General features: G+C 38.8%; 1 protein-coding gene across 2 annotated transcripts; it reads left to right on the top strand.

Annotated features, from left to right (window-relative positions):
* Window positions 1–483: 483 nt before the first annotated feature.
* sec22c (SEC22 homolog C, vesicle trafficking protein) lies at window positions 484–11,578 on the top strand. 2 transcript variants are annotated; one of them, XR_002836751.2, is made up of 8 exons: window positions 484–651; window positions 1,625–1,836; window positions 2,629–2,792; window positions 4,252–4,431; window positions 5,946–6,064; window positions 6,915–6,980; window positions 7,289–7,547; window positions 7,844–11,578. XR_002836751.2 is itself a non-coding variant. In XM_023800252.2 (7 exons), the coding sequence occupies exons 2-7, from the start codon at window positions 1,655–1,657 to the stop codon at window positions 7,487–7,489; spliced, it is 912 nt and encodes a 303-aa protein (XP_023656020.1). In that variant the 5' UTR covers window positions 484–651; window positions 1,625–1,654; the 3' UTR covers window positions 7,490–11,578. The 2 variants fall into 2 exon arrangements, 1 of the variants encoding a protein (XP_023656020.1); XM_023800252.2 differs by having other exon boundaries at window positions 7,289–11,578.
* The last annotated feature ends 1,700 nt before the right edge of the window (window positions 11,579–13,278 follow it).

Below are 13,278 nucleotides of genomic sequence, written 5' to 3'. Positions count from 1 at the left end.
CACCCTGAATAAGGGCGTAACATAAATATAATGTAGAAATAGATTTTTTCATTTACATTCATAATGTCTGCAGAATATGTATCTAACCACAGACAAATTTGCATTTGCGTTTAGTTGTTTTGCAGACCCTTTTAAACAAAGCAACTTACACATTTTATCAATATATACTGCTATACATTTTACTGGGGAAATTCGGGTTAACTGTCTTGCTCAAGAATGTTACCTCTCAGCTCCGCTTGGAGTTTGGACCCGCAAACGTCCGGTTGGAGCCGCACTTTCGAGTACCGTTTAAGTAACATTTTAATTATTATTTAAAAAAAAAAAAAAAGAAAGAAGCTAAATTACAGTTTCAAGATGGCAATTCAGGTAAAACGCCAACATTAAAACGGTTTTAGAATTTCACTAACACTACAGCACAGCCACTACGAATGCGATTACGTCATCAACCAAATGCACTTTCCCATAATTCTCAGCGCTGTCTGTCAGAACTGAGGCGAGCTGTCAAAGTGTGGCGCTACAAAAACATTGACGTTACTTCAATTATCACGACGTGGCAGCCGTCCGAAGCAACCCCGTTATCAACCATTTTCAAATCAGTGCGTTTGTACATATCAGTTATTTAAAATAAATAATAAACCCGGCGACGATGAGGTAAGGAACAATGAATTGGTACAAACAAGAGACTATCTTTCACCGCTAATTAAAGGAGCTACTTGTCTTGTTGTTCAAGTAAACCCAAAACATATATTAATTTTTGGCGTTCTCCCAGGCACGGCTAATTTTCTAGCTGAACATGACTTATTATATGCACTGTAAATGCACTTATAAGTGCCCTGCGCTTGAAGAGAGCGAGTTCATTTAGCTTGTCTCGGTTAGCCGCATACATGTCATTAGTGTTGGGCTGTATCATGGTGTTAATCGTTCCATCGGCAGGGATACAGATTTCCCCCACAGTTTGTACTTTACGGGATTCTCACGTAAAAATAAAAGCGTGTTCCGTATCAGGGGACGTAAATACGCGAACCGTCCGTGCCGTAGAGCAACAGCCTTTTCCCCGATCCTGTAATCTGCTTGTGAGGATTTTCTACAGGTGTTGTCATACAGAATTAGCAGTCAGCAGTTCCGTATTAGTATTAAGTGTTAAAAAAATTAAAAGTATTATATTCCCTACTATTACGCCCTTGTACTTATAGGACATGCCCAGGAATAGAACTGCCCTGAGTGTATGCATTGAATATGTGGTTTATCAGCTCATACAGTATACTGGCTTTAAAAATGGTACGTTAATTTATACGCAATTATAGGTAACAAAAATGGTTTGGGCAATGGGTTACTAATCCTCTGCTTTGCTTTGAGGGTTGCAGGTAGCTTGGTGCTAAAGAAAGCAAGAAATGCTATCTGAAGCCTGACAACCTGTTGTGTCGTGGAATACAATGACAGAACTAGTTAAATTAAGTATAGAGTACAAAGTGAACAAAATATTTGTTTGCCTTGCTAATACATTTAAAATGTAAAAATAAAAAGGGCAGTCACAGTCGCCTTTGAAGCTGCCCATACTCTTCCTGAAGGATAAAGCCATGTTCAGAGTTTGGAAATAAAGGGTATCTGCTTGCTCCCCCTGCAGGCTGCATTTCACCGAGGCTCTCTGCGGAGCATGTCACTGATCCTGTTTGCCTTTGTGGCTCGGGCCAGGGATGGACTCCCTCTCTCGGCTTCCACGGACTTCGAGCACAACCACGAGCTGCAGGAGCGCAAGCACCAGCTGAGAACGCTGTCCAAGTCCCTGCCACTTTGCCCGGAGAGAGGAACAATCAAGGGCCATGATCTCAACATATAGTGAGCAGATGCAGTTTACAGTTACTGCCACTCAGGCTCATAATCCTGGTGCAGTCAGGCAGTCGAGAGAACCAGAACCTCTTAAAGCTATACGCATGTAAATTCAGGCATCAAAGATTACTGCTGTGTATCCATCCATCCATCCAGCACTACTTCTGTGCTCAGCGGGTTAGGACTTCGTGACCGTCAGGTCACAGATTTGAATTCCAGGGCCGACAAACTCATGTCACTATTGGGCCCTTGAACAGGGTTCTTAATTCCCAATTGCTCCAGGGGTGCTGGCTGATCCTGCACTCTGACCCCCAAAATTGCTGTTTGCTATTTGCTGCCGCCCAGGCACATGCAGAATGGGGGGGGCCTGAGAGTCAATCAGTGACGATCATGTCAGGCCCCTTCATCCCCCCAGGGTAGGCAAAATTTATTGATGAGGAACCCCCTCCAGTCGGCAAATATTACTAATCGATGACGCTCACACTAAGCTTACTAGGTTGAACCCCCCCCCCCCCCCCCAAGGTGTGCAGTCGAGTATGTGCTCCTCAAAAAGTCTGTGAGTGGCACTGCTTTAACCTGAATATCTGTGTTTCTCATACTGAGCAAGATGAAAGGCCATTTTCCTCACAGGGGAAATATATTCTCTATTTTGCAGTACAGAATCACAGTGCTTATTTTTGCTTTTAAAAAATGAAAGGAAAAAAAAATCACAAACATGCATTAAAGTGAATAGAGAGTATAGCAATAATAATGTGTGGATTCCCTCCGCTTGTTTGTTGACAATGTGTATCCTCTCTAAAGCTTCATCTCAACAGAAGGAGTCTCCTACATGGCCGTTTGCTCCAACAGGCTCCCCATCGCCACGGCCTTCTGCTTCCTGGAAGACCTCCGATGGGAGTTCACAGCTTGCTTTGACAGTGCCACGGTTGCGCTGGCAAACAGACCGTATCCATTCTTGGAATTTGGTAAGGATGCTGGAAAGGACATTTGGGGCGTGGTGTACGGGCCCTCGCTGACCTGGACTTATCTTAGGGAAAAGGCAGTCCGGCTAATCAGCTGCAGGGTCTGTGATTTGGTAACTTTAAAACCGCAGGTTTACTGCGATTTTGTAAGGCATTTATCATTCAATGGGTCTCCAGTTTACGTTCAACTGTATTAAAGGTGCCATATAATGAATTTGTAATTCATTTGAAATTGTTCTCTAGTGTCTATGCAGAAGGTGTGTGAACTTGTCCAGAAGTGGTTTTACAGGCCTATTTACAACCTTATAATTTGGCCCTATAATGAAACAGGTTGTTTTCCTTTATTTGGTGGGCTTATTAATATATTCATAAACTGTGCTCTGATTGGCTGGTTTACACTGAGGCCCTGCGATGGCTCACACAGAACCAACATAGATCACTACAGGTGAGGTGAAACATGGAGCATTTAGGCATCCAACTGTGTATGTGTGGCTTATATCAGTGAAGGATTCGGATGTTGAGGAGTAGCCAGTTGCTCGGAGGTTAAAAATATACACTTCTGAGTGGTAAGTTTACTCATTTAATGTTTCCTGGAACAATTTGTTGCACTTCAGCCTAGGCACAACATTAGCATAATCATAATTTTGCTGAAATTACTGAAATTATTTATCATCTCATGCAACAAATGATTTTACGATGCTAGCTTTGTCATGCAAGTTTCATCAAGGACACCAAACAGGAAGCTGAGCAGCCTGTGAGTGCGTTGTTTGTGATGGATTTGGAGTTCTGCTTTCATTTTTCAATTTCGTTGTCAAATGACAATGACAACAAAGATTTATCTATCTTTTTTTTAGTGCATTTATTTAGCTAACCAAAAGTAGGCTACGGGAAGTAAAGAAGCCTCTTGTCAATGTCAGTATCATAGACTTTGTAATGTTGTTACATATTAATATATCATTCCCATCTACCAAACTTTACTTTTTTCATCTATGCCAAAGTAAAGCCAGATTTTCATTTTATGGCACCTTTAATGGGAAAAAATTATTTATTATAAAATAACACATTTATGAACTAGCAAAATATATATATACAAGAATCAGTGAATGAATCCTGTAAAATGGGTGGTGTTGCTCTGCAGGTTACGAATCTGTACTTGTGATCAGAAGGTTGCTGATTCAAATGCCGTGGTGGAGTGATTCACCATTGGGCCCTCAACTGTATATCTCTTTGGACAAAAGCATCTGAAAAATAAGTAAATGAGCAGTTTGTCTGATTACTGTTTAGTGTGCATTTTTTTAGTGTGCAAGAAAATTGACTAGAGCTTTATGTTTTCTGATATTTTAGATGGAATTTTAAATGACTTAAGGATATTCACCTCAATGGCTGGTGTTGTATTACACACGCATAGGTTCAATTAACAGCGCTTTTGTCTGTTTCTATGCTGTTGGTGATGTGGCGACAGACAGCGTCATCCAGAAAGTGAAGCAGCAGTACAGCCAGGCTGGAGGCCCCCGCAATGGCACCCGCCTGGCCAAGGTGCAGGAGGAGCTGAAGGCCAGACCGCCCAGGCTCCTCAGTTTTGAGGAGATGATGCAGAGCAATGGGGAAGCTAATGGCCATGTGGACCCGGTGCCAGGATGTGGTGAGATAGGCTCTCCATTAGCATGTTAGCATCGGACAGCATTCTAAGCACAGAGGCATTGGGTGCCCATATTGACAGGCACCATCGCTGATACGGTCTGCTCAAGGAGTCTTGGTCCACAAGTTGGTTAGGTAGCAATGCTGATTTTAAAGTGAAGTAAAATAGGTGTGGTTGATCTGATGATTTTATATTATGATCGATCCTGAAGATGTCCACAATCTACTTTTCATGTGAATTGTTGAGATTGTCTTTTACATCCCCCTACTAACACTTCCAAGCTTCAGAGAAAATTTTGATGGCCAGTAATAACCTATGTCACTATCTGATCCATACTACACTTCCTCACCTGCCATGCTGATGACTCAAATTAAATTGTTTTTCAGATAAGTCACACATGAAAGAGACCCTGTAATAGAGACACGTGATATAACTTGGCCAATCAGTACAGTCATCTAGTAGGAAGTCATTTTGTTGGTTTGTGAATGTAGCACATATCCAAAGTGTAACTACTTGATCCGTATCACCTGCCCAATTCGTACCTCGCAAGTCTGCACAGCATGATATTTTCTGGCACTGCCCATTCCATTCATCCTGCATTTTATGGCAAACTATTTTGTGTACATTTACAGCAAACTACATGGGTCTCTTTCCTGTTTACCAAGAACTGGTGTTGGTGATTCTCCTGATAAAAAAAATAAAATAATCAATTTTCTTTGCTTGTCATTGTAAGTGTTCACTCCAGTCGTTGGATAAATACTATGATCTAAGTATCACTCTGGACTGAAGGGACATATACAGTCACCCCACTGTGACTGGGGCACCTAACGAGACCCATAAACAAGCACTCAGATACAAGTGCAGGTGCTATACAGAACGCAAACAATTGAAAATCGGAGTATCTGGCTGAATATCCCATTCTGGGCTGCTGGAGAACTCTCACGTACAGTTTGCAAAACGAACCTGATGTGAAAAGAAATATTAATGGCATCAGGTGTATGTTTACCAAAAGCATAGTTGCTAACAACGTTAACGACAAATCTATTCACCTTAAAAGGTATCATCCAGCAGCTTTTTAATATTTAAAATAAAGTTTACTTCAGGATTTAATTACCCTTTTGAAAACAGTGCATTTAATGCAATATTCTGTTTTATATGGTGCTTATGAATACAGTGTATGTCCATAGGCTTGTTTGATTATGGGTATTCTTGACAGTACATTTCAAAACTGGGAATAAAGATCAAAATTAAGATCGTGGATTGCGATTGTGTGTTGTAAAGATCACAATATAATTTTTTTGGGAAAAAATGTAAAATGATCTTTAATGGTGCACTTTTCCATAACACATTTTGAGTGCATTTCAAAACTCTTTTTACCATGATTGAACTCCAATTAATTCTGTGCCCAGGGCCGAACCCAACTAAAAAACAAATAAAACCATCCCAGTCACCCTCCCCAATGGAACGTTCAAGTTAACTCACTCATGCCTCTCTTCTCTCTCTGCCGGTTCCCAAAGGCCTGAGTCCCAGACTGGAACCTGTGACGGCACCCGGGATCCTCTCCTTGGTTCTCAATATCATGTGTGCATCCCTGAACCTCATTCGGGGCGTTCACCTCATGGAGTACACCTTCCAGGTAAGTTCATACAGGCTAGGCGGGGCAGGCATTCAGATATCAGAAGAACAATGCAAGAAGGGGAAAGTCATCAGCATTGATAAGTCCTGTTTATGTGGGGGGAACATACTCTCTGACTTATATAGAAGGATTTCAATGTGTCAACATAGGCAAAACCCAGGTTTAGATTAGGATATGGGAAGTTTTGATTATAGCTACACGATATCACACCGTGATTATATGGAGCATGTGTAATAATCAACAGGGCTTCAGATGACAGACATTAACATTTGTCCGGATGCTGGCTTTTCTGTGCTATACGGATGTTTACTTACGCCCACAATTTGGTAAGTAGATTAGTAGTGTGCCAAAAATATTAATGTGAGGCATATTGTGATGCCCAAAAATTCATCTGTATGAATTCGGCATATTATTATGTTTAATAAATGTGTCAGACTTTTAACGGCAAAACATACCATAATGCCACTGACATGTTTACCTTGTTTATCCACAATATCTCCACTATGAAAAGGCTGCTGAACTGTCCCATTCTTCACCACCACTTCAGTGCTTATCGCTTCCATGATTTACCAAAACAGTAGTATGTCACATGCTCTGCTGCCCACATTTAATAAACATAAGGAATTTATATACATTACTAAGTTTTTGGTGTCACGGTATGTCTTTCATTAATATTTTATGGGCATTACTAACCTGCGCCATATAATCAGGATTATATCAGTGTGACATCATGCAGCCCTAGTTTTGATATGAAAATGCCATATGAAACCAGTTTTGAGTTTTTCACGCTGAGACAAATTAATTTTAAAGTAATTCCAGAACTTATGGGTCTTATCATAATTTCCAACAGGACGATTATGAAGGAATCTGGAATGTTGTAGCATTTCTCATGGCGTTCACCTGCTGTCTTTGCCAGGTAAAAAGACGTTTCCCACTTCCATGCTGCACAGTAATGCATTTTCAGTCAAATCACTGTCAGCGTAAATGTGCAATTTTAATTAGTCTTAAGTCAGATCTTTTAGGTTAATACCATTTACAAAAAAAAAAAACTAAAAAACAATGATTTTCAGAAATATATTTTTATAAAAATATGTCACAGTAATCTATACAGATTTTCTCCTTAACATTTTTTCAACTCATTGAGGTTAATCGAACCAAAAATTCTTAAGTAGAATCAAAGTCAGGAAAGCCTAAAGAGAGTGACTGTCTTCCCTATACTCCCAGTGCTACCTTTACTTATTCCACACATCACTGAAGAAGCCGAAGACATTTTCCCTGCTGACGCTAATCATTCTATGCAACATATATCTGTACGGCCTGAGGAATGTCTGGCAGCTGATCTTCCACATAGCGGTGGGGGCCCTTTCCACCTATCTCACCCTGTCAAGGGGACTCCTCGATAGGGTGGTGGACTGCGGAGTCTGATGCAGAACGCTGCGATCGCAGTCACACCAAGCTGGACACATGCCTCGGGCAGGAAGCGGTATCGCAACATCGCAACATTTTTTTATATTTCTATATTTTTAACTGCCAAATTATGTCAAGAAGAAGAAGAAGCCCATTCTGTATGTATGTATTAGAAAAGAGTAAATTCAACTTAAAGATTTTATGTGGTTTTCTGGGCATTTAGGGATACATTAGAAAATACACATGATTTTATCTTATTTATTAGTCTTGTTTAAAGCTCCTTTTAAGGTTAATATAAATCTAAAAGTTTAAGTAGTGTGCCACTGTATATATTCACTGTGTGTGTGGTGGTGCTTTTCCATTGCCATATAGAAACCGAGCCGGACCCAAGTCATACAGTGGAGAGAGACTAGTTACAGCACAGTTCCAGCTCACTGTGGATTTCCATTGCAGATGAATCAATCTGGTATAGGCATTGGCAGGTTTGGAGAGCTATGGCAATGTAAAACCGAATAGATGCTTTATTGTTCATACAGTATACGTCATGATTTACTATGTGCTAATTTCTGCTAGCAAGTCTGTGAGAATCCTCATCTTTTTTTTTTTAGAATTGCCATGTTAGGTTAGCATCAAATGCTAACATAATTAGCATTTGTTTGCGTAAATTTGCATTACAAATCCATTCCTTTGAGCGGTTTGGTAGTACTTTATAAGTAGGTTGTGGAAGATTTTCAAGTTCCTGGTTATCGGGAATGCATTAATACTTGGCAATGTGCGATGCTACTAATAATGAATAATATATAGAATATGACGTTTTTCCTTTAGATAATCTATGGATATCGACACAATACCAATAATTTTGCATTTTGACCAATCAGATGGTGGTGACACAACCAGGTCAGTTTGGTCACATTTACGGCACAGGTACGGCTTGGATAACCTACAAAGAAAAACCATCAGTTCGCAGTACGGCTCGGTTCTTGGTGGCAGTGGAAAAACCCCGTAAGTGTCTGTCCTACCAATGAAGGGATTTTGCCCCCTACAGGAATAGTTCAAATTTTCCTTTGTATGGAGTCATAGCAGGCAATAGGGGGAGAATTTCAAAAATGAAGTCCTTGAGAGAAATTTTCAAGAATGTTCTAGAAAGTTCTAGAGCAGAGGCATTCAAACTGTGGGGTGTAGGTGAGGGAACAAAACTGTGTGGGGGTTTGAGGTAGGGGCAGACCTGTTTCAGAGATTGCAGCCTTTGGAAGTATTAAAAACGTGAACACATTATACGCCACTAAACAACAGCAAATTAAAATAATTCAATTTTAGATTGTATATCAGCCCTAGGGAGGCCTTGTCAAAGAAAGTTTGAATTTCACTGTTTGACACAAGGCAATTGTTTGTACAGAAGCTCTGCATTTATGACTAAAAGACTGGCTGCTAATGTGTCAGAGGTCTACTTCAAATGTGGGACAGAGGTACAATGTAGCAGGGTGGAGGTGGGGGGGTTGAAACTAAATAAGGTTGACTCATTAACTGACTAAAAACACTGGAAAAACTAACCAAAAATCCTTTACAACTTAAAAAACAACCAAAAACACATCCTGGAGGGAGCACAGTACAGAATTACCCTCCTGAATTTGCCTGGCTGTCACTATAAAACCCTAAAAAGACAATTAGCCCAATTAGGGCCATCTGGGCTTCATTAAAGTGTGGGCCTTTGATCGTTTGCCATGGCAAATCTAACCTGTGTCGTTGGTACACGACCTGCTTGCTTACATTTTATTTTAAATATTTAAAATGTATCCTTTTCTTCTTAAACTGCACACATCAATTGTTCTAATCTTAAAAATCCATTTTGGCACAAAGGAATACTTGTAAAAATTCTTTAACAAATTGAACAGATGTCATCTTTAATTGATTTAACATATTTCCATAGTTTATTTTCACTATTTTACTCATTTAAAGCAAACCAAAATTTCATACTCCTTTGTGCCTGTGTACAGACATTAGTTGAACCCTCTGCAATTGAACTGCAGACTGGCAGAATGTATGATAAACAAGTGTGTCGATGAATGGTTTCATTTACCATTGCATATACAGTGCTGTCTGAAAGTCTTAGGTAGTCAAAGAAAATGTTAAAGCCATTTTTCTGTGTAGCAAGTGTACACTTGCTCAAACAATACTATTTAACAAGAGAATATATGCAAATGAACAGTAACACAATAAAAAATGGACAATTCTTCTTTTCTCCGAAACATTACTGATATCGTGTTGGACAGCTAGATGAACGCCACTTCAGTTCCCAAACCTCTCCTCTGGAGCACCGTAGCCATTCCATATATTAATTCATTTTAACCATCAGCTCAATAAATTCATCATTCAACTAATAATATGTTGATAACAGGATTAGCCAAACAATGTGTTCTAGTGCTTGAGTCAAAAAATATATTGGTGTATAGGATGGTTGTTGTAAGGGCTCTGGTGATTTTAGGAGAGACATCATGGTTCTACACCAACATACAGATTATTTTCTTTGCCTGCTTGAGGCTTTTGCACAGCACTATATGTTTCGTGGAATTATACTATTTTTTCATTGAACTGATCTGTGGATGGATATTTCACTTTTCCCCATACAATTTTTAGAAACAAAATAATGTCTTAGGTGTTAGTCGCTGTGTTACAGTGTAAATTCCAGTACTCGGGGAGGTATATCACAGCATCATCATAAACTGTGGTAGTAAGTAAAAGGTAATGGAAACAAATGAATGAATAAGCATGGTTTTTGGTACATATTTTGGTGAGTATATACATTATATACAGTATATACATTTTGAAGATTTTGGTGTTACATTTGACAAGCATAAATGAAATAGCATTGCTTCTGATCTTTTAACAACCACCAACTTGGTTTGTTAATACCAAGTCATTCTTATTTAATAGATATCCAGCATTGTGAACAAAATAAATCGGCACCCCCAGATAAGTTAGTTGTGTAATTTAGAGGGATTTAGAGGAACTTCATCCAGGCATTGTACACATTTTTGTTATATAATTGATGATGTCATCAAAAGTAATACTGAATGTGAGCATAGGCAATGATAAATCTGTTTAAAACATTGTGTCTGATACATTGGTACAGTCGATTTAAATTGTCAAATTGTAAAAAGAAATAGTTTGGATGCCTGTGAAGAAATTTACATGATATCTTATGTAATGTAGATTTAGATTTGTGTGTTTCATACTTGGACAAGAATGTATGCATTTTTTATTGATCCTGAACCAAGAAAATCTATGTGAAATTCAAGGGCTTTATTTGTATGAAATGGATTAAAAATCTGTATATTTTTTCAGGATAATCAGTGAATCGAGTTGTTACAACATTGAAAACCATTGTTTACACACAAGGTGTGTGTACAAGTTTTGTGTACATTATTGAATTGAGGGGAAAAAATCTAAACTACAGCCGAACTCTCCAGCCCTGGGAAAATCCAGCTCGTGGTTGTGTTGATTGTATGGAGGTTTTTTTTTTTCCTACCGAAGGTTTTTAGATGGTAATCTGTGTAAACTTGCACTATTGACAGTTATATAATAAAAAATCACGTAAATAATGTATCTCATTGACTGCAAAGCAAACTGATTAATAGTTGTGTTGAGTCACTGATGTGGCTAGCTGATGCAATGTAATGTTTTTTGCTTACCCTATTTAAGAAATAAATTCCGGGTTTAACGTATATCTAGATTCAAATGCTGATTTGACTTCAGCTCTTGTGGGCCAGATGTCTGAAGCGCCTGACCTATGATCTCCAAAAGCAACTTAAAGGTTGCTTAAATTCAGAGCCGTAGCTACGCTGGTTAAAATAAGTAGGCATGTGTGTGTCTATCTCACTTACTGCATCAACATTATGTTCATGTTGCCGTCTCTCACCATCTCTCTGCTGAGTCACAGTGCTGTGCTCTGCTTATCTGCCAAGCTGCTTAGCTACGTTACAGCACATTTGTTTGGTTGTACTTTGTTAAACTGTGCACAAACTTGTTTGTAATTGTCAAACTGATGCAGACACCTGTACTTGGAGCTTTAATGTTGATATGAAATAAAACATCTTTTTGATACTATAAGTAGAGTTTGTGTTTTCATTTCGGGCACTCGATTCACTTTCATTTACTGTCACCGATACAGCCTGAATCACTGTAATCAAGCATACAGGAAATTGTATAACATATTGAAGACTTTTACATCACAGATGATGCAATTTCCAAGGAAGAAGCCCTTCATTAATGAGAAAAAGAAGATCAGTCTGCACACACAGACACATGCCCATAAACTGAGAATTAAGTGAAACAAAAAATTGTGTTGTGGTCTCTTAATTTTTTCCGCAGCTGTACTTTGAAAGAGCATAGATAACACCTGATACAGTCTAGGTCTATTTTTTCTGTTCTGTTAGGTTTCCTTGTTTTGGTTAAACTGTCAGCAATTAACAGCTCATCGTGATATAAATAGATGTTTGTTTACTGTCTGCACGCTGTTCACTCACATTCACAATGTAAATAATTGCCAAATCACCCTGAAAAAATGGGCCAATTAACAAAAGCATATTGATCAATGGGAATCAATTCCTCATTTGGGAAATTAAAGAACAGCATGACAATGTCACGGCTCAAATAACTTAAAACTGAGTACCTGCGACTCTATATCAATGTACCCTCTGCGACTCTATATCAATGTTACTTTCCAGTGTCAGCTCAACAACTAAAAGTGAAAGTTAAGCATAAATTAATTGCAGAGCATCAGTTTATACAGGATTTATTTAGGCTGATATAATTTACACATTTACACAAAAATAAAGAAATCAATAGGCCCAATATTGCAGTTGGAAGCCATGGTACAATTTCTCTAAGACTAAAGCTATTCGCTCGTCTAAATCAATTGGGGTCCCAAGTCTCTGAAAAGATGGGATGACAAGCGTGGGAACCCATGTTCTAAATCAGGGGTCTCAAATTCCAGCCCTGGAGGGCTGGAGCCCTGCACAGTTTTTGGTGTACCCTCATTAAAAACACCTGATTCAACTACTTACCTATTTACCACACAGCTCTTGAGTTGACTCACTTCTGTTGGAACAGGGAAAAAACTAAGATAGACAGAGCTCCAGCCCTCCAGGGCCCAGTTGTTCAAACAATTTAATCCAGATCAAAGTAATCTGGATTTTGAAATCCCATGTTTTGCTATCCAGGATTTGGTAATCCATTTTACTTCTATGTAGGTTTTTCAAAGCAACACTGGATTGAAGCACTGTTATCCAAATACAGAATTTTCAGGATTACCAAATTCGGTTTACTAGTGCATTAAATGAAACCAACAGTGTAGCCTACTGGCTATGTCAAGAACAACAGGTAGACCTAAAATACCAGTGGCCAAAAAAGTCATTATGTGTTTTAATTTGAACAAACATAAAACACCACAATAAACCACAGCAACCTCCAATGCTCTCTCAAAATGAGGGACAGACTGGACTTGTGGTCAGGGATGCAATTGTAAGATATTACTTCTGACTGTTGAATTGAGTAATAGTAATTATTGTCATTTTCATTAAAATACAATGGACAGTAGAGCTTTTTGTTTTGAGCTTTGAGATTTTGTTTGAGTACACATATCTCACAGGGATTTCTTTCCCTTGACAATACCGAAAGGCTTCATGTCTTATTTCCTACTTAATTTTCACTGCCACTGTCCTAGTTCAACAATTGTACAAAATATAAATAAAATCCTTATTTTTTGGATCAATTGTATCCCAATTCAAGCACAAACTTTTGAACAACAC

This window comes from Paramormyrops kingsleyae, chromosome 1 (genome assembly GCF_048594095.1).
Source record: "Paramormyrops kingsleyae isolate MSU_618 chromosome 1, PKINGS_0.4, whole genome shotgun sequence".
Taxonomy (NCBI): domain Eukaryota; kingdom Metazoa; phylum Chordata; class Actinopteri; order Osteoglossiformes; family Mormyridae; genus Paramormyrops; species Paramormyrops kingsleyae.
This window is presented reverse-complemented; position numbering and strand designations above follow the sequence as displayed.